This window comes from Pseudophryne corroboree, chromosome 1, assembly GCF_028390025.1.
Source record: "Pseudophryne corroboree isolate aPseCor3 chromosome 1, aPseCor3.hap2, whole genome shotgun sequence".
Lineage (NCBI taxonomy): Eukaryota > Metazoa > Chordata > Amphibia > Anura > Myobatrachidae > Pseudophryne > Pseudophryne corroboree.
The window spans coordinates 177011514-177032470 of record NC_086444.1 but is presented as its reverse complement, the minus strand read 5'-3'; the positions used below and the strand labels follow the sequence as shown (position 1 = coordinate 177032470).

The following is a 20957-nucleotide window of genomic DNA, read 5'->3' as shown; positions in this document are numbered from 1 at the left end:
AGAGAGCACTGAGGAACATTGCACCAGACAGAGAGCACTGAGGCACACTGCACCAGGTAGAGAGCACTGAGGCACACTGCACCAGGTAGAGAGCACTGAGGCACATTGCATCAGGTAGAGAGCACGGAGATTGAAGTTTACAGCTGCAAAATACTTACAAAGTTAATTTAGCCCAGGGGGACTCTCATGTGCTTACCGGGTCCGGCGGCGCACGGCTGGGTCCGGCGGCAGCAAACGGCAGGGCTCACAAAAACGGGCAGGGCGGGATAAAGCTGTCTAAAAAAGGGGCAGGGCGCAGCGCCCTGTGAAAGACACCTAGCATGAACACTAGATATATATAAAAAACCCACACAAACGCCTCATTCACTTAAACACACACATCTCTTTCACTTAAACACACCCGCCGCTTTCACACACACACAAACATGCCTCCTTCACTTAAAAACACACACATGCCGCTTTCACACACACATGCCTCCTTCACTTAAAAACACACATGCCGCTTTCACTTAAACACACACACGCCGCTTTCACTTAAACACCCACACATGCCTTTCACTTACACACACACACACACACACACACACACACATGCCTTTCACTTACACCCACATGCCTCTCACACACACACACACACACATTCAGAACGGACACCCCTCCATATATTTATAAGGTAGCGTGTACCCAGACCAGGTGTGTGCTCTGTACACAGTCCTGTAGAAATGCTCAAATGCCTCCTTTAATCCTTTCCTCTCACACACATACCTCTCACACACAAACACACCTCTCACACACGTCTCTCACTTACATACACATGCCACTCACTTACATACACGTGCCTCTCACTTACACACACGCACATGCCTCTCACTTACACACATACACATGCCTCTCACTTACACATGTCTCTCGCTTACATACACATGCCTCTCACTTACACACACACATGCCTCTCACTTACACACACACATGCCTCTCACACACATGCCTCTTTTACTTGAACGCACAACTTTCCTTAAAAACACATACACCTCACTTAAAAACAAGCACACACAAAACACAGTGCTCCCCCCCCAAAATCCTCCCAAATTCCCCCAAATCCACCTCTCCCCCACCCCCCACACAGTGCCTACCTTTGTCTATCATCAGGCTCACGGAGCACGGAGGAGCAGAGAGCTTCGGCTGGCTTGCTTAACTAGAAGGGCCCGGGAGGAGCTGCGCTCTGGAGCTCCCCCTAGCTGCAGCCAGTGCCAGCTCTCTATAAATACAGGAGGCAGCTTCCGTGTCACTGACACAGCTCCTCCGTCTGCAATAGCAGCGCGGTCCTCAGGCAGCGGGAGACAGTGGAGGAGATGTGCCCCCTTGCGGTCAGGAGCCCGGCGGCAGCCGACTCCACTGCCTCCCTCAGCTCCGCCACTGTTGGTACGGCCTCATCTTGAATACTGTGTCCAGTTCTGGAGACCATATCTCCAGAAGGATATAAATACATTAGAGATTGTACAAAGAAGGGCAACTAAAATGGTGCATGGCCTATATCACAAAACTTACCTGGAAAGGCTAAAAGATCTTAACATGTATAGTTTGGAGGAGAGAAGGGAAAGGGGGGACATGATAGAAACTTTCAAATATAACAAGGGTTTTAACTAGAGATGTGCACCGGACATTTTTCGGGTTTTGTGTTTTGGTTTTGGATTCAGTTCCGCGGCCGTGTTTTGGATTCGAACGCGTTTTGGCAAAACCTCCCTGAAATTTTTTTGTCGGATTTGGGTGTGTTTTGGATTCGGGTAATTTTGATCCTGTAGTATTATTAACCTCAATAACCACAATTTCCACTCATTTCCAGTCTATTCTGAACACCTCACAATACTATTTTTAGTCCTAAAATTTGCACCGAGGTCGCTGGATGACTAAGCAAAGCGACCCAAGTGGCCGACACAAACACCTGGCCCATCTAGGAGTGGCACTGCAGTGTCAAACAGGATGGCACTTAAAAAAATTGGCCCCAAACAGCACATGATGCAAAGAAAAGAGAAAAAGAGGTGCACTGTGGTCGCTGGACAGCTAAGCAAAGCGACACAAACACCTCAATATCACAGGAATTATTCGTTCTTCTAATCAATGGTATTATTGGTCCAAATCACTGGAAGAAAATGACAAAATCACTGAAATTATTTGTTCTAATCAATGGTATTTTTGGTCCAAATCACTGGAAGAAAATGACAAAATCACTGGAATTATTTGTTCTAATCAATGGTATTATTGGTCCAAATCACTGGAAGAAAATGACAAAATCACTGGAATTATTAATTTTAATCAATGGTATTATTGGTCCAAATCACTGGAAGAAAATGACAAAATCACTGGAATTATTCGTTCTAATCAAAGGTATTATTGGTCCAAATCACAGGAAGAAAATGACAAAATCACAGGAATTATTCATTCTAATCAATGGTATTATTGGTCCAACTCACTGGAAGAAGACTTACGTTTTTGGGATTATGGAGACATAATGTTTTTGAATATAAATCCTAAAGCAGGTGGTGTATTAGAGCAAAAGAGTGCAAGAGACCAGCCATGCAGTTTCTGAAATATTATGACAAAATGTTACTGTATTTCATAAGCACTCATTCCTAACTCTCCTAAGTACTGTTTGGTATACTGTATCTGGCTTCCATTGGGTAGTTGTCCATTATTTCAGCTTCCATTGACCTTTTTGAAAGCGGTAGAAGTTATCGATTCTCCCCCCCCCCCCCCCCCCCCTATTTTTAATTTTCTCCTGCATAGCCCAGTAAAATGTTGCAATGTTAAGTATTGACTTGTGCCTTCTGGGGGTCCATTTCTTCACCAAACCCAGCCAAATCTCATCCTGAATCCTAACCCTCTGTTCCACGTTGTCTATGTACCCCATCTGTGTCACCCATGTCTGTCTACCCCTCCCCTTTAGATTGTAAGCTCTCACGAGCAGGGCCCTCTTCCCTCATGTGCTTATATACTGTTGGTCACCAAAATGCTGCACTGTAATACTATATATACTGCTCACAAAAATGCCGCACAGATATGGAATGGACACTTGCAGTGACACAGAGCTGCAAGATACAGCAATGGCCTACTGTACAACTATATACTGTTAGTCACCTAAATGCTGCGCTGTAATACTATATATACTGCTCACAAAAATGGCGCACAGATATGGAATGGATACTTGCAGTGACACAGAGCTGCAAGATACAGCAATGGCCTACTGTACAACTATATACTGTTAGTCACCTAAATGCTGCACTGTAATACTATATATATACTGCTCACAAAAATGCCGCACAGATATGGAATGGATACTTGCAGTGACACAGAGCTGCAAGATACAGCAATGGCCTACTGTACAACTATATACTGTTGGTCACCTAAATGCTGCGCTGTAATACTATATATACTGCTCACAAAAATGGCGCACAGATATGGAATGGATACTTGCAGTGACACAGAGCTGCAAGATACAGCAATGGCCTACTGTACAACTATATACTGTTGGTCACCTAAATGCTGCACTGTAATACTTTATATACTGCTCACAAAAATGCCGCACAGATATGGAATGGATACTTGCAGTGACACAGAGCTGCAAGATACAGCAATGGCCTACTGTACTGTGCTACTATAATTATTATATACTGGTGGTCCCCAGTCCCCACAATGCAGCACACTGATCAGATATTTGCAGCACACTGAGCACAGATATGGAGCGTTTTCAGGCAGACAACGTAGATATTTTCAGCACACTGAACACAGATTATTTGCAGCACACTGAGCACAGATATTTGCAGCACACTGACCACAGATTACGGAGCTTTTCAGGGAGAGAACGCTGCCACGTCCTCTCCGTTCAATCTCCAATGCACGAGTGAAGATGGCGGCGACGCGCGGCTCCTTATATAGAATACGAATCTCGCGAGAATCCGACAGCGGGATGATGACGTTCGGGCACGTTCTGGTTAAACGAGCAAGGCGGGAAGATCCGAGGATGCCTCGGAACCGTGTAAAATAGGTGAAGTTCAGGGGGGTTCGGATCCCGAGGAACCGAACCCGCTCATCTCTAGTTTTAACAAAGTTCAAGAGGGAAACATTCTTCAAAAGAAGAGGAGTATTAGAACTCGAGGACATACACTGAAGCTGGAGGGAGGCAGATTAAGGGGAAATTTAAGGAAAACTTACTACACAGAAAGGGTAGTGGACAAGTGGAATAGCCTCCCATCAGAGGTGGTAGAGGCTAAGACTGTAGAGCAATTTAAACATGCTTGGGATAGGCATATGAATATCCTTACAAAGAATTAAGGTTCAAAAAGGGTTGAGATTACTTAAAGGATAAAAAAGGGGCAGACTAGATGGGCCAAGTGGTTCTTATCTGCCGTCAAATTCTATGCTTCTATGATTCTCTACTATTTGTATTATATGCTTTAGGGAAACAGTGGTACCCTTAATTAAGCACATGTACAGATTTCCAGTGGACCTCATGGAAACTGCGCCTCCACTAAATTTAATTTTTAATGGCTTCATTTTCTTTTACTGTAAAATAGATAAAATTATATCTTTTTCCCTGGCAAGCTACAGCTCCCAGTATGACCAGGTCCCTTGCAGTACTACACAAAAGAAAATAAATTGCAGATGCACACGCTATAATAATAACTACTGCTAATCAGAATAATTGTAATAAACTCTGTAAGCTAACATAGAACAAAATGGAGGTTTTTAGTATAATTTTCGGCCCAAAAATATCGGCCCACCAACCAACAACCAGTGACCTCATCTGGTGGGTACCTAACACTAAGGTTCAAGTCCAGGGTATGACCAGAGCAATTTCCGGGCATGACCGCCAAATGTAGAGTCATGAGGCCACCTGGCCACAGCCCCTCCAGCACTGCTCCGAGGTAGTGCCATCTATTATCTTCATCCTAGTCGTGAGAAGGTACCACCTGTAATAAATCTGATAGGTAAACTCTCTTATTGTGTAACAAGTATCCTAGTCCAGTGGACACCCCAAATCAGTAAGTTATCAGTAAATGTTAATAAAATATGATCATCAAATGCTAAATGGATTAAATAGCTAAAGCATTTTTCCAAATTAATAAATACAACCAATCTAGAAAAGTGTTAACTATTAAAAACAAATACTTTATGCTGTTTCTCTTCCTCTTCTGACTAACTGTATCGTTGTTTCAAAATGATGATGGATGATTATGTAACATTATTTCTGGGAATCACAGTTTCAGTACGTAATGTAAATAAACCTGAAGTTGTGTAATTGCATTATTGTGTAAAAGTAACTGAACGACTAGCCCAGCTGTATAAATACACCTGCAGAGCACATTGAAAAAAATCACAGGTAGAGAGTTTACCTGGACATTGGAGTAATCACTACAGTACCTACAGTATGATGATGATGATGAAACAGCTTACATTGATTCTGCCGTGCTTGGCTCTTTGTATTGATGCAGTGGTAAGACACAGGATATAAATCTGTTTAGCTCCTTATTTATATATATTATTAGCCAGGGACGTGCGGTGAGGTAAATGGATTAGGAAGCGCTAGGTAGTACTAAAGCCAGATTTATACACAATGGGGGGAATTCAAATGTTTGAAAAGTCGGTTGGGTGTCTGTTTTTTCCTATCTAATAGACAGAAAAAGAAAAAAACACCCAACTGACTTTTTAAATAATTGAATATCCCCCAATATATGACCCAAAGGGTGTATGTGGGCATTATACACAGGTGCTGCAATATATACTGCTGGAAATTCGGTGACTTTTGTTTTGATCAGAGATGTGCAAGGGAGTCAGTGCCTCATCTGACATAGACTTTTTACACCAGAATTTTGACTATAAAAATGATTAGAATACTATAAATAAGATATTTCTAATATATTCTTTGTTTTCATATACTTTATATAGTCAAAACTCTGGCGTTTATGTTAGTATGACAGGAAAGGTTCTGACTCACCTCACGTCACTGTTATTAGCAGTGTACTCTAGTTGACCTTAATGCAGTAAATTCTTTACATTGTAATACTCTGAGACCAAGCAGAAAACATTATTATTCATTTAGCAAACCAAATTGAACATGAAATAAGAAATGTCATTATTCTGCACCCAATTTCTAATACAGGTGGAATGTGACCTGGTTTTGTAAGACCTGTATAATAGTAAGTGTCATCCTGTTTCTCTCTCTCTCTGCTGTGTAGTTTGCACAGTGCAATTTGGCTGGTCAGTGGAAGAATGACCTGGGCTCTAATATGACAATATCTGATGTTTCAACAAATGGGATGTTCTCAGGCAGTTATCTGACAGCTGTATCTGCCACCAATAAGACCATCGTGGTATCACCTCTTATCGGATATCAGCAATTAGATGAGCTTTCAACATTTGGGTTTACTGTGAAATGGGAGTTTACAGGTAATGTCATTGATTGCTCTCTGATTTCTCCCCTACTGTTTTCTAGTTATGTTGGCCAGTGCTATTCATGTAGTCTACAGAGAGCTATTATAAAACCATTATAGTGAGATTTTATCTGTGTCAATGCAGTCTGCACATATTATGGGGAGAGAAGGTTTGTGTAGATGGGTTAATATATAAATCTTAATACTAATGTATAAGCCATATCCTGCATTCTGTTTCAGAAAACATCATACAACATGTTTTTATGACTGTTGACCAGTGTCATGTTATCAATATGAAGACAAATCACAGGCAATATGCCAGTATACTAATTTGTCTTATAATAACAAAATATGTTTATTGTAGATGAAAAAGGACACAGAAAGTGCTTATATAACATATATATATCTCCCTAATTGCTGATAGTTATACAATATATAAGGCAGTACGGATGGTGTAATGGTTAACATTACTGCCTCACAGCACTGAGGTCATTGGTTCAACTCCTACCATGGCCCTAACTGTGTGAAGTTTGTATATTCTCCCGGTATTTGCGTGGGTTTCCTCCGGGTACTCCGGTTTCCTCCCACAATCCAAAAATATACTGGTAGGTTAATTGATTAATTAATTAGAAGAGCTTTCAACATTTGGGTTTATTGGCTCCCAACAAAATTAACCCTAGTGTGTCTGTGTGTACATGTTATAGGGAACCTAGATTGTAAGCTCCACTGGGGCAGGGACTGATGTGAATGGCAAATATTCCCTGTAAAGCGCTGCAGAATATATGTGCGCTATATAAATAACTGGTAATAAAATAAAATAATAAATAAAATATATACTGTACAGTAACTGATCAGGTGTGACTGGCCTTTCTGCTGGGTGAGGGTAGGGCCATACATAGCGGCCAAGTGGGACCCGCTTGGCCGGAAGGAGACATGTGTGGCAGTCCCGCAGCCGCTGGATCCAATGCCGGATGACAGGACGGCGGGATTTCCCTGTGAACACATACATTTCGATGTACGTGTTCACACAGTGCGGCTGTGCCGCACTGTGCTCTATTGAAATACTGTGTGTCACTGTCCGGATCCTGTTCTGCGGCATCCAAGGATCCGCAGAACAGGATCCGTGTGCACACAAAAACCCCTCCCGGCCAAGCGGGTCCCGTTCAGCGACACCCGTGTGGCCCTAGCCTAAGGTTACAGTTGAAGTACTACTTTAGGGCCAGTCCTTTATGTAATTTCAACGTTTCCATTTTTTTTCCCTACAATTTTTTTAAGGAGGGTATTTATAAAAGCACGGGGAGAGATAAAGTGGGAGGATATAAAGCACTAACCAATCAGCTTCTAACTCTCATTGTACAGGCTGTGTTTGAAAAATGATAGGACCTGTTTGGTTAGTGATTTATTTCTGTCCACTTTAATCTCCATGCTTTGATAAATAAGGTCTTAAATAATGTAGCAACTTCTATTCATTAATCAAAGTGATTTCTCTGCAGATTCTATTACAGTGTTCACAGGTCAGTGCTTTATAAATGAAAAAGGAGACAGAGTTCTGCAAACTATGTGGCTGTTGAGATCACTAAGTGAGAATCTTCAGGATAACTGGAAGCAAACAAGGTATGTGCAGTCATTTTATTGTTTTCTAATGCTGAGCCTATTTTACCATTTTTTTCTGCCATTGAAACATAATTGACACTTAGGGGTCACTCCAATTAGGTGTGAGTTGCGAGTTGTTTCATTAAATGAATTTGCGCTCCTGAGAATTCTCCAATCCAATAAAAATTGCTTATTTGCAGTAGACATAGTGAGGTTTTACGAATTGTCAGCAATATGCAATTTGAGAGAAGTGGATGAAAAAGTGGGATGTCATTCATGGACCCCAAAATAATGACAATTTTGTTTGCAGAATCATACAGAAGGCTATTAGTGGTCAAAAGGAAAGAACTTTCAATGGTGTTAAATGGCCGATTTCTGCATTTTTTGAAAAAATAAAAAAATATGATAAGCCAACTTATTATGTTTAGTTTCAGATGAAAAACAGTACGATAAAGTATACTTTTTGGGGTACTTTGAGGTGATTTTAAAACAATAAAAAAAATTCAAAAAGCAATTATTTAAAATAAAAATCTATTTACATTTGGGGTACATAACGCAATAAAATGGTTGATTTTGGGGTAAATTGAGACCATTTTTTAAACCCCCATAAATGAAGTAATTATTGTACTAATTAAGCTAATTGGAAACTTCCAATTGCCTAATTAGTCATTGGGGGAGGTGGTGTCCAAGGTGTTCTGGACGGGGTCCCGACATTTTAATCATAAAATAATTATTTTCCCTACCATCTCTCACCCTCAGTGAGGTGCAAACAGAAAAATGTGAGTTCTCTTTGCCTGGTTCAATGCGAGTTTTTAATTGGATTGCAAAATGCAAAATTGCAGGGAAACCGGCAACTCGTATCTCGCACCTAATTGTTGGATCGACCCCCTACAGTGTGTGTGTGTGTGTATATACACACACACACACACACACACACACACACACACACACACACACACACACTCTCTCTCTCTCTCTCTCTCTCTCATATCTCAGCATCCACCCCTGTACATTACATCCAGTATCAATTAAAAGATGACCAATGAGAACACATTTGCTCCCTCCAATAACAGATCTGCCTGGACTGCCCCAGGTGGTCAAAGACAAAATGGCAACTCTTACTATCTATGACAGGTGCAAAGCTTCTTAAGGAAGCAAAATAACTATGGCATGGGTGGGCTACATTTATTAATGCAAAACATATATTGTTTGGGCAGAATTAAGACTAGGCATACCTTTTGGGTGCTCATAGGTATTTAATTTACTTCACCTGAATAAAAAAAAGGTATTTATTATTATTATTATTATTATTATTATTATTAATAATAATAATAATAATAATATTATTATTATTATGTGTCTGGAGAACATAAGGCCTTATTCAGCTTTAGTTGCAGTTTTGCTAAAATAGCAAAAGTGCAACTGCTATCACTCACATGCTAAGGGCTGCCCAGCATGCTAATGGCAGCCAGCGATACAATCGCAATTCAATTGAGATCGCATCGCTAAATAAGGGAAATCCCCTGCCTTCGCACCCTGGCTGTGAAGGCAGTAGGGCCACCACCATTTTCTCTGTCGCATCGGCCGCATGACATCACAAGCGGCCACTGTATTGGAGGAAATGCCGGCAGTCCTACTGCCTTCGCAGCCAGGCTGCGCAGGCAGGGAGTTTCCCTTATTTAGCGATGTGATCTCAATTGAATTGCGATCGTAACGCTGGTTGACGTTAGCATGCCCCTGTGTTGGGCGGCCCGGACCTGCCCCTATTTTTGCAGCGGTGCCCAAGCAATGCCGTCCCCAACCTCCCTGCAAACACCTCTGCCTGTCAATCAGGCAGAGGCGTTTGCATGACTGACACGTGATCGCATCTCCACGCCCCGCGCACACACAGAGTGGTCCCTGTGTGTGCGCACTGCAGCGGGACCCATGGGAATGAAATCGCATCGCAGTAGTGACTGCTGCTGAATGAGGTCCATAGATGGGAAATGCAGATGTAAGGACTGTTTTTTGTTGACTAAATATATAATGCACTCTGCAAGTATTGACAACATGGAGCGTAACATACATATAAGGAGATCACATAATCTATGGCAGGGGTGGCCAACCAGTCAGAGGCAAAGAGTCAGAAAAGATCTGTAGTCAAGCGCTAGAGCCACTATCATGTGCGCCGAAGGCCACACCCCATTTTTATGTGCACACCTTTCGGTATGATGTTTCTAGGAGTATGACCTTGTGTCATAATTCAGTTTTTAGTCATGTTGTACAGTGCCACATACATATAATGCCCCAGTACAGTGCCACATACATATAAAAACACCAAAAAATGGGTTACTCCACAGTACCAGATACACATATGTCCCCACAGTGCCAGATACATATACAGTATGCCCCCAGTGCCAGATACACATACCCCACAGTACCAGATACAAATGCCCCCACAGTACCAGATACATATATGCCCCCAGTGCTAGATACACATGCCCCCACAGTGCCAGATACACATGCCTCCAGTGCCAGATACACATGCCCCCAGTGCCAGATACATATGCCCCCACAATACCAGATACACATGCCGCACAGTGCCAGATACATATATGCCCCACAGTGCCAGATACATATATGCCCCACAGTGCCAGATACATATATGCCCCACAGTGCCAGACACGTATATGCCCCACAGTGCCAGACACGTATGTGCCCCACAGAGCCAAATACATATATGCCCCACAGTGCCAGATACACATGTCCCCACAGTGCCAGATACATAATGCCCTACAGTGCCAGGTACACATGCCCCCACAGTGCCAGATACACATGTCCCCACAGTGCCAGCTATGCCCCCAGTGCCAGGCACGCATGTCCCCACAGTGCCTGCTATGCCCCCAGTGCCAGCTATGCCCCCAGTGCTAGATACACATGTCCGCACAGTGCTCGCTCCCCCACCCCAAGTGCTGCTCACCGCGCTACTGCTGTGTATGAGGGGAGGAGAGAGCAGCGTGCGCCTCTCCTGCCCCTCACTCTCCGGTGGCAGTGTCTCTCTTCAATTAGGCACCAGTCCGTGAGCCAATCGAAGCACGCGGTCCGGCAGCCAATTAGGAGCCTTAGCTGCCGGTCCGCGAGATCTTATTGGCTCAGGGGCCAGCGCAGAATTGAATAGAGACACCTCCGCCAGAGAGTGAGGGGCAGGAGAGGCGCACGCTGCGCTCTCCTCTGCTCATACATGTGTCTGGGGCTGTCGGGCAGCGCAGTGGTGGCCGGGAGCTGACCGAGCCACGTGCGGCAGATGAAAGAGCCGCATGTGGCTTGAGAGCCGGGGGTTGGCCACCGCTGATCTATGGGGTTGTGTATTATTATTTACTAATAATCTCTTTGCAGATTAACTGCAACATTTCTTAATTCTCCAATTACCAATATTTAAGTACTGTCTAATTTCTGTTTTTATTTTCTTTCAGAGTTGGGTACAATATATTTTACCCATTGCCCGGAACATCTTCAGTAAAGGATTACTCACCAGTTCCCAGACAATGAAAAGCATGAATGTGAAAACAGTGGCATATATATCATTTTTTGTTAACAAAACAATTGCAATATTAAACAATGATATAGAGGTTATATATATTATTGTGCTCTGTAACAAACACATAATTATTCAGGTATTTATAAATAAGCAAAGAACTAAAATGTATACAGGGAAAACTATAAAATAAAGTATTGAGCAAAGGCTGTGAACACTTATGTACATGTGATTTCGTTTTTTCATTTTAAGAAATTAGCAAAAATCTAAAAAAAACTTTTTCACGTTGTCAATATGGGGTATTGTGTGGAAAATTTTGAGGGGAAAAAATTAATTTATTCCAGTTTGAAATAAGGTTGTAACATAACAAAATGTGGAAAAAGTGAAGCGCTGTGAATACTTTCCGGATGCACTGTGTGTGTGTAATATATATATATAAAAAGAAAAAGTGACAGCACTCAAACCGTAGTCATAAATGAATAAATGGTTCAAGACAGTAAGATAACATAGAGGTACTCGCTTTTCCAGCTCATTGGAAAAACCAAAACAAGCCAGCACTCACGATTTAGATGAAGAAACGAAGAAGATTTATTCCATATCAAGGCAACATGTGTACATACAGGCACAGCCCGACAGCTGTTTCAACCAACATAGGTCTTCCTCAGGGGCTACAAGAGCTGCTACACGCTGTGCCTGGTGGCCACACACACTACTGAGCCTCATTTTGACTTGTTTTAAGGACATTACATCAAAGTTGGATCAGCCTGTAATGTGTTTTTCCACTTTCATTTTGAGTGTGACTCCAAATCCAGACCTCCACGGGTTATTAAATTTTATTTCCATTGATAATTTTTGTGTGATTTTGTTGTCAGCACATTCAACTATGTAAAGAACAAAGGGGGTCATTCCGAGTTGTTCGCTCGCTAGCAGATTTTAGCAGCATTGCACACACTAGGCCGCCGCCCTCTGGGAGTGTATCATAGTTTAGCAGAATTGCGAACGACAGATTAGCAGAATTGCGAATAGAAATTTCTTAGCAGTTTCTGAGTAGCTCGAGACTTACTCCTACATTGCGATCAGCTCAGCCAGTTTCGTTCCTGGTTTGACGTAACAAACACGCCCTGCGTTCGGTCAGCCACTCCCCCGTTTCTCCAGACACTCCCGCGTTTTATCCTGGCACGCCTGCGTTTTTCCGCACACTCCCAGAAAACGGTCAGTTTCCGCCCAGAAACACCCACTTCCTGTCAATCACACTCCGATCACTTCAACGATGAAAATTCTTTGTTCGGACGTGAGTAAATCTACTAAGTTTTGTGCTAAAATACTCAGCGCATGCGCACTGCGTACCATGCACATTTTCACCTTAATCGCTCCGTTGCGAAAATCGGCAACGAGCGAACAACTCGGAATGACCCCCATAGTATTTAATAAGAATATTTCATTCATTCAGATCTAGGATGTGTTATTTTAGTGTTCCCTTTATTTTTTTGAGCAGTGTATATATATATATATATATATATATATACACACAGTGTGTGTGTGTGTGTGTGTGTGTGTGTGTGTGTGTGTGTGTGTGTGTGTGTGTGTGCGCGTGCGCACAGGAGTTTCTGATCTTCACGGTTGTAAATATGAATGAGTGGTAAAAAATTGGTAAATCTGTACATATAAAAACACAAAAGTGGAGAATACCGCACAGGATCACTCCTTAACCCAGGCATGTCCAAACTGCGGCCCTCCAGCTGTTGAGAAACTACACATCCCAGCATGCCCTGACACAGCTTTAGCATTCTCTGACAGCAAAACTGTGTCAGGGCATGCTGGGATATGTAGTTTCACCTCAGCTGGAGGGCCGCAGTTTGGACATGCCTGCCTTAATCTAATCCCCTTTAGAAAAAAAGGGGGAGTGAGAAAAAAAGGGGGGGTTTTGTTTCCCCTTTCAGCAATTATAATTGTGTAAGGAGATAGATAGATAGATAGATAGATAGATAGATAGATAGATAGATAGATAGATAGATAGATAGATAAACAACCAACTACCTTAATTTTAAAATCTACACACTTGGTGGTGCTCCCCAGAGTCAGAAAACATATTGTCTGGAAAGAAAAAGAAGACTCTACATTGGGGCCACTCTTATTACATACTAAGTCCAGGGTAATCATGTCAATATCAATATAAAATTAAACTTTTATTGTACTTGTTAAAACATCAAAACAAATTTACTTAGCATAAAAATAGGACACAGACAAATACACAAAAAAAATTATATTCTATAGTTTTGAGAGAAAAACGAGTTTTATGGTAAGAAACTCTTTCTGTGAGGTACACTGGGCTCCACAAGTCTGGACAATGGGGTGTAGAGTAGGATCTTGATCCGAGGCACCAACAGGCTCAAAGCTTTGACTGTTCCAGAATGCACAGCGCCGCCTCCTATATCACCCCGCCTCCCTGCACAGGAGCTCAGTTTAGTTAACCAGTCCAATGCAGTAGCAGGAAAAGAGACGACAACGGTTAGTAGCCACATACACCACACTCTCACGACAAGAGAAGTGTCAGCGGCTAACGCCATATCAACCCAAAGAAGCTAAGTGCGTCAGGGTGGGCGCCTTGTGGAGCCCTGTGTACTTCGCAGAAAGAGTTTTAACAAGGGTAAGTTCTTACCATAAAACTCGTTTTCTGCTGCGGGGTACACTGGGCTCCACAAGTCTGGACAATGGGGATGTCCTAAAGCAGTTCCTTATGGGAGGGGACGCACTGTAGCGGGCACAAGAACCCGGCGTCCAAAGGAAGCATCCTGGGAAGCGTCAGTATTGAAGGCATAGAACCTTATGAACGTGTTCCCAGAGGATCACGTAGCCGCCTTGCACAATTGATCAAGGGTCGCACCACGTTGGGCCGCCCAAGAAGGTCCAACAGACCGAGTAGAATGGGCCGTAATGTGAACATGAGCTGACAGACCAGCCTTCACATAAGCATGCGCAATCACCATTCTAATCCACCTGGCCAGGGTCTGCTTGTGAGCAGGCCAGCCACGTCTGTGAAATCCAAACAAAACAAAGAGAGAATCAGACTTTCAAATAGAAGCAGTTCTCTTCACATAGATACGGAGAGCCCGTACCACATCCAAAGGCCGCTCTTTGGGAGACAAATCAGGAGAGACAAAAGCTGGAACCACAATCTCCTGATTAAGGGGGCCGGGACGAGTCCTAAGAACCGCCCGGTCACGGTGAAAAATCAGATATGGGGAACTACAAGACAAGGCACCCAAATCCGACACTCTTCTAGCAGAGGCAATAGCCAGCAAGAACACCACCTTAAGGGAAAGCCACTTAAGGTCAGCTGAATCAAGAGGTTTAAATGGAGGCTCCTGCAACGCCTCCAAAATCACCGACAAGTCCCAAGGAGCCACAGGCGGGACATAGGGAGGTTGGATACGCAACACACCCTGAGTGAAAGTATGAACATTAGGTAAAGTCGCAATTTTTCTCTGAAACCACACCGACAAGGCAGAAATATGAACCTTGAGGGAGGCCAGACGCAGGCCTAAATCTATGCCCTGCTGTAGAAAAGCCAAAAGTTTGGCTGTACTAAACTTGGAAGGTCATAATGGTTAGATGCGCACCAAACAAAGTAGGAATGCCAGACCCGATGGTTAATCCGAGCAGAGGCCGGTTTCTGGGCCCGCAACATAGTTTTAATGACCTCTTCAGAAAAACCCTTAAGCTCTTAAGACGGAAGCTTCAAGAGCCACGCCGTCAAAGACAGCCGGGCTAGGTCCTGGTAGACACAGGGGCCCTGAACGAGGAGGTCTGGGCATTGTGGAAGTAGAAGTGGACGCTCTGACGATAGGCCTTGCAGGTCTGAGAACCAGTGCTGTCTGGGCCACGCCGGAGCTATGAGAAGCAGATTTCCTTTTTCTTGCTTGAACTTCCGAATTACCCTGGGCAGGAGTGACACCGGAGGGAACACGTACGGCAGCCGAAACCTCCACGGCACTGCCAGCGCATCCACGAATGCTACTTGAGGATCCCTTGTCCTTGCTCCGAAGACCGGAACCTTGTGATTGTGTTGAGACGCCATCAGATCCCCATCTGGAAGACCCCACCTTTCCACGAGGAGTTGAAACACTTCTGGATGGAGGCCCCACTCGCCGGCATGCACGTCCTGACGACTGAGAAAGTCAGCTTCCCAATTCAGGACTCCCGGAATGAATATTTCTGATATTGCCGGTAGATGGCGTTCTGCCCACTGTAGAATCCGTGAGGCTTCCTTCATTGCCAAACGGCTTCGAGTGCCGCCTTGATGATTTATGTAAGCCACTGTGGTGGCGTTGTCCGACTGTACTTGAACAGGACGGTTCTGAATCATATGATGGGCTAGGTTCAACACATTGAAGACCGCCCGCAATTTCAGAATGTTGATCAAGAGGAGAGATTCCTCCTTGGTCCACCGACCCTCCAAGGAGTGCTGCTCCAGCACCGCGCCCCAACCTCTTAGACTGGCATCTGTCGTCAACAGGACCCAGTTGGATATCCAGAAGGGACGGCCTCTGCACAATTGTCGGTCCAGGAGCCAACAGAGCAGCGACAGACGGACCTCCGGAGTCAAAGAGATCATTTGAGACCTGATCCGGTGAGGCAGGCCGTCCCATTTGGCAAGAATCAGCTTCTGGAGGGGGCGAGAATGGAATTGAGCATACTCCACCATGTCGAATGCTGACACCATGAGGCCCAGCACCTGCATTGCCGAATGTATCGACACTTGCGGACGAGAAAGGAAACAAAGAATCCTGTCCTGAAGTTTCAGGACTTTCTCCTGAGACAAGAACAACCTCTGGTTGTGAGTGTCCAACAGCGCTCCCAGATGCACCATGCTCTGAGCAGGGACCAGGGAGGATTTCTTCCAGTTGATGAGCCACCCGTGGGCTTGTAGAAACCGGACCATCATATCCAGATGACGCAGGAGAAGATCTGGGGAATTTGCCAGGATTAACAAGTCGTCCAGATATGGCAGTATCCTGACTCCTTGACGGCGGAGTACCACCGTCATCAACTGCCATAACTTTGGTGAAGACTCGCGGAGCCGTTGTTAAACCAAAAGGTAACGCCCGAAACTGGTAATGGAGGTTGTCAATAGCGAACCTCAGGTATTGTTGATGTGACACTGCTATATGAATATGCAGAGAAGCATCCTGTATGTCCAGGGAGACCATGTAGTTCCCAGGTTCCAAGGCCAGAACTATAGAGCAAAGAGTTTCCATACGGAACTTGGAAACCTTCACAAATTTGTTCAGTGCCTTGAGGTTGAGAATGGGCCGGGAGGAGCCATTCGGTTTCGGGACTAGAAATAGCGGAGAATAGTACCCCCGGTCCCTCTGAGCAAGAGGCACCTGTACTACGACTCCTGTATCCAGGAGAGTCTGTACCACCGAATGCAGAGTGTTTGCCTTTGTCTGGTCCGACGGGACGTCTGTCTGGCAAAATTGATGAGGGGTTCGGTTTTTGAAGGCTATGGCGTAACCTCGAGTGACGACTTCCCGTACCCAGGCATCTGAAGTGGTCTTCAACCATTCCTGGGTATACCCTAGAAGCTGGCCCCCCACCCTGGGATCCCCCAGGGGGAGGCCCACCCTGTCATGCAGCAGGATTATCGGTCTTGGCTGCTGGCTGATGGGCAGCCCAGGATCTTTTGGGCTTCGGCTTACCAGGTTTGGAAGTGCGGGCCTGCTTATGGTACGCCTGACCTTTTGCTTTACCTGAAGGACGAAAGGGATGAAAGGACGTGCCTTTGGCCTTCGACACAGAAGGAGCTGTATTAGGCAGACAGGCAGTTTTGGCAGTAGCCAAGTCAGCCACTATCTTATTTAAGTCCTCCCCAAACAGAATATCCCCCTTGAAAGGGAGTACCCTCCAGGGTTTTTCTAGAGTCCAGATCCACAGACCAGGATCTCAGCCACAATATCCTGCGAGCCAGGACTGACGTAGTAGAGGCCTTGGCTGCTAGGATACCGGCATCAGAAGCCGCCTCTTTAATATAGCGAGAAGCTGTGACAATATATGACAAGCATTGTCTAGCATGGTCAGAGGAGATTTCAGCTTCTAACGCCAAGGCCCATGCTTCAATAGCCTCTGCCACCCATGTTGCTGCAATAGTGGGCCTTCGTGCAGCACCCATGAGGGTGTAAATCGCTTTTAGACAACCCTCAACACGTTTATCCGTAGGCTCTTTTAGAGACGTGACGGTAGTGACAGGTAGAGCTGAGGAAACCATTATCCTAGCCACATGTGACTCTACTGGAGGAGGCGTTTCCCAATTCTTAAACAGCTCTGGCACGAGGGGATAGCGAGCCAGCATCTTCTTTTGAGGCACAAACTTCCCGGGCATTGCCAGGGTTCCTGACGTATATCCACTAGGTGGTCAGAGTGAGGTAAAACTTGTTTAATCACCCTCTGACGCTTGAACCTATCTGGTTTTTTAGGAGGAACGGATGGCTCGGGATCATCCGTAATCTGCAGAATTAACTTAATAGCCTCCAAAAGATCAGGAACATCCACATGTGAACTACCCTCCCCATCAGCCGTATCTGAGTCAGAACCTGTGGGGTCAGTGTATGTGCTGTCTTCATCAGACGAGGTGTCAGTGACAGCAGTGGATTGTGAGGAGACGAGCACTCGCTTAGAGGACCTCTTGGACTTAGGCGAGCATTGGTCAGACTTTTTAGTAGTCAGGGACTGGTTCAACTTCTTTAATTGAGCAGATAAATCGTCCGCCCACGGCGGGTTAGCTGCAGGGACCACATACGGTTTTACCGGCATTGGGGGTCACATAGGGGGTGTTAGTTTATGAACTAGCGTATGCAGAAGCGTGGAAAAAGCGGCCCATGGAGGGTCAGTATGTGCCTCTGTTGCCACAGCCACACTGGGGGGCAAGGAGCCCCCAGAACCAGAGCCCACAGCTGCTATATGCTCCCCATATGTGCCTGTGGCTTCAGCAACACCAGCAGTGTGTTCCGCCCCAGAACCGTTACCCTCAGAAGCAGACATGATATAACTTGCAGTATGAGGTAACACAGTACAATTATTAGCAGCACTATATCCCTAAACCCAAACCCCTGCGCAGTGTAGTCAGCACCAGAAAAGATAAAGGAGAGATATGGTGACTAAATCACAGAGAAAAATACGTAATACAGTATATCTTTGTGAAAATCCTATATTAAATAACACCTGACGCACCAAGCCCCCTCAGGTTATAGAATATAGGGATAGCAAGTGGAGTGAAAGACACGAGATGGACACCACTAAGCTATCAATGCACACACAAATAGTCACAGTTTGTACAATGCAGAGGTTATTACAGACAATAATACTGCACTGGACTAGCTTACACAGCTATATAACAAATTATATAACAGTACACAGTAAGAAACTGGATGTATATCACAGGGTAATTGTACTATAAACCCTGACTAAATGCACTCTTTCTTAACTAACACTGACTAAAAAGGCAGGTAGAATACTTAAGTGTCATGTAAAGGCACAACGCTGACAACCAGGCGGCTTTACATAGAGGATTTGCCCACGCAGTCCCAGGAACAGTGAGCTGAGGAGTAATGGCGCCGCAGACACTGACAGGGAGTGAGGAAAGACAGAGATGCAGCTCCAGGGTGGGAACATTTGCTAGAAATGGCGCCCTGGGGCTGGGGGAGGGGCTTCAGGTCTAAGCCTTATCCCCCTTGCTGGCAAAACCACCGAGTACTGTGGGCGATATTAAAATCGGTTTTAAGAGAAAACCTGACCTGCGCCCATGCCCTGGTGATCTAGTGGGATCGCCTGTACTGCCACAGTGTCCACCGCCAGCGCGCGCGGCCCGCCTCCCACTGACCACGCCGGATCGCGATAAAGACCAGGTCGTGTGTGCCTAACGTGAAGTAAACCGGAGCCTCCGCTGTAGGTACCCGTCAACCAGGGCTCGGGAGTGTACAGCGCCACTGGGGAGAGCTGGAGCTGTAGCAGTAAATGTAACAAAACATTTACCACCGCTGCTGCCCTTGAAGTTTTCACTTTTTACCTCATAAAAAGCTTTTCTCAGGGCTGCTTGGAGCAGCCCCTCTGTTAAGTGCCTGCTTACTGCAGCACCAACTGACAAACTGAGCTCCTGTGCTGGGAGGCGGGGTGATATAGGAGGCGGCGCTGTGCATTCTGGGAACAGTCAAAGCTTTGAGCCTGTTGGTGCCTCTGATCAAGCTCCTACTCTACACACCATTGTCCAGACTTGTGGAGCCCAGTGTACCCCGCAGCAGAAAATTATTTCTCTAGATAACGAGCTAATGCCTTCAATTAACCCACTAAATTTTAGGTCAATAATAACAAGTCACAATGGACAGAAAAACATTCATATTATACTGGAATAAATCCTAGTGGTTCAACTGTTCATGGATATTACATACAGACAAAGCACACTCATGTGGTAGATAATTGAAAGATAAATGCTTAGATGAGCTTATTAGTTCATACACTCTGTTCTTAGATGTCCCTATTGTTCTGAGTAGCTCATACTGTATATTTTTTTGCTGAATGTTACACTCTTATTGGTGTAATTATACCTCAATAATTCCTAAATTTGATCACAATTCAAACATCATACGAAAAATGTCATGTATTAGCAGCAGAAATCTGTGACTCACAATGACTAGGTCCAATTTAGCAACAAAGTGTCAATTGGATTGGTGTAGTAAATTCTGTATCTATTACCTGATACTGTTACACAATAAACCCCCTTGCTAGTGGGGCATATTAAGCCATACTTGCCTACCTGACCCTCTCCATGAGGGAGAAAATGCTCTGTTCCTGGACTTTCCTGGTAATGTATGATTGCCATCACCTGTGGTGAGCTAGTTAATTGATAAGAAAGGTGTTTCACCACAGGTGATGGCAATCATACATTACCAGGAAAGTCCAGAAAATAAGATTTTACTCACCGGTAAATCTATTTCTCGTAGTCCGTAGTGGATGCTGGGGACTCCGTAAGGACCATGGGGAATAGACAGCTCCGCAGGAGACTGGGCACATCTAAAGAAAGATTTAGGACTATCTGGTGTGCACTGGCTCCTCCCCCTATGACCCTCCTCCAAGCCTCAGGAACTGTGCCCGGAAGAGCTGACACAATAAGGAAGGATTTTGAATCCCGGGTAAGACTCATACCAGCCACACCAATCACACCATATAACACGTGATAGGAACCCCGGTTAACAGTATGATAACAATTGGAGCCTCTGAAGAGATGGCTCACAACAAAACCCGATTTTTGTAACAATAACTATGTACAAGTATTGCAGACAATCCGCACTTGGGACGGGCGCCCAGCATCCACTACGGACTACGAGAAATAGATTTACCGGTGAGTAAAATCTTATTTTCTCTGACGT

At 44.6% G+C, this 20957-nt stretch overlaps 1 protein-coding gene and 1 long non-coding RNA gene across 3 annotated transcripts in view; one reads left to right on the top strand and one right to left on the bottom strand.

The window, feature by feature from the left end:
* LOC135059652 (uncharacterized) overlaps positions 1–20957 on the bottom strand; it is a 143905-nt gene that overhangs the window by 56775 nt on the left and 66173 nt on the right. Inside the window, exon 4 of one of the 2 annotated variants that reach the window (XR_010246066.1) lies at positions 13573–13629. The exons of the other annotated variant lie outside the window; for it this stretch is intronic. This is a non-coding gene — a long non-coding RNA (uncharacterized LOC135059652). The remainder of the gene's footprint in view (positions 1–13572; positions 13630–20957) is intronic. 2 annotated transcript variants of the gene reach the window in all.
* Positions 5365–12331, top strand: LOC135030278 (avidin-like). The gene is made up of 4 exons (XM_063953962.1): positions 5365–5491; positions 6234–6444; positions 7922–8042; positions 11474–12331. The coding sequence occupies exons 1-4, from the start codon at positions 5426–5428 to the stop codon at positions 11547–11549; spliced, it is 474 nt and encodes a 157-aa protein (XP_063810032.1). The 5' UTR covers positions 5365–5425; the 3' UTR covers positions 11550–12331.

Coding starts and splice junctions, on each gene's coding strand:
- LOC135030278 (XM_063953962.1), top strand. CDS start 5,426: ATGATGATGATGATGAAACAGCTTACATTGATTCTGCCGTGCTTGGCT. Junction 6,445..7,921: donor TGTGAAATGGGAGTTTACAG/GTAATGTCATTG, acceptor ATTTCTCTGCAG/ATTCTATTACAGTGTTCACA. Junction 8,043..11,473: donor GATAACTGGAAGCAAACAAG/GTATGTGCAGTC, acceptor ATTTTCTTTCAG/AGTTGGGTACAATATATTTT.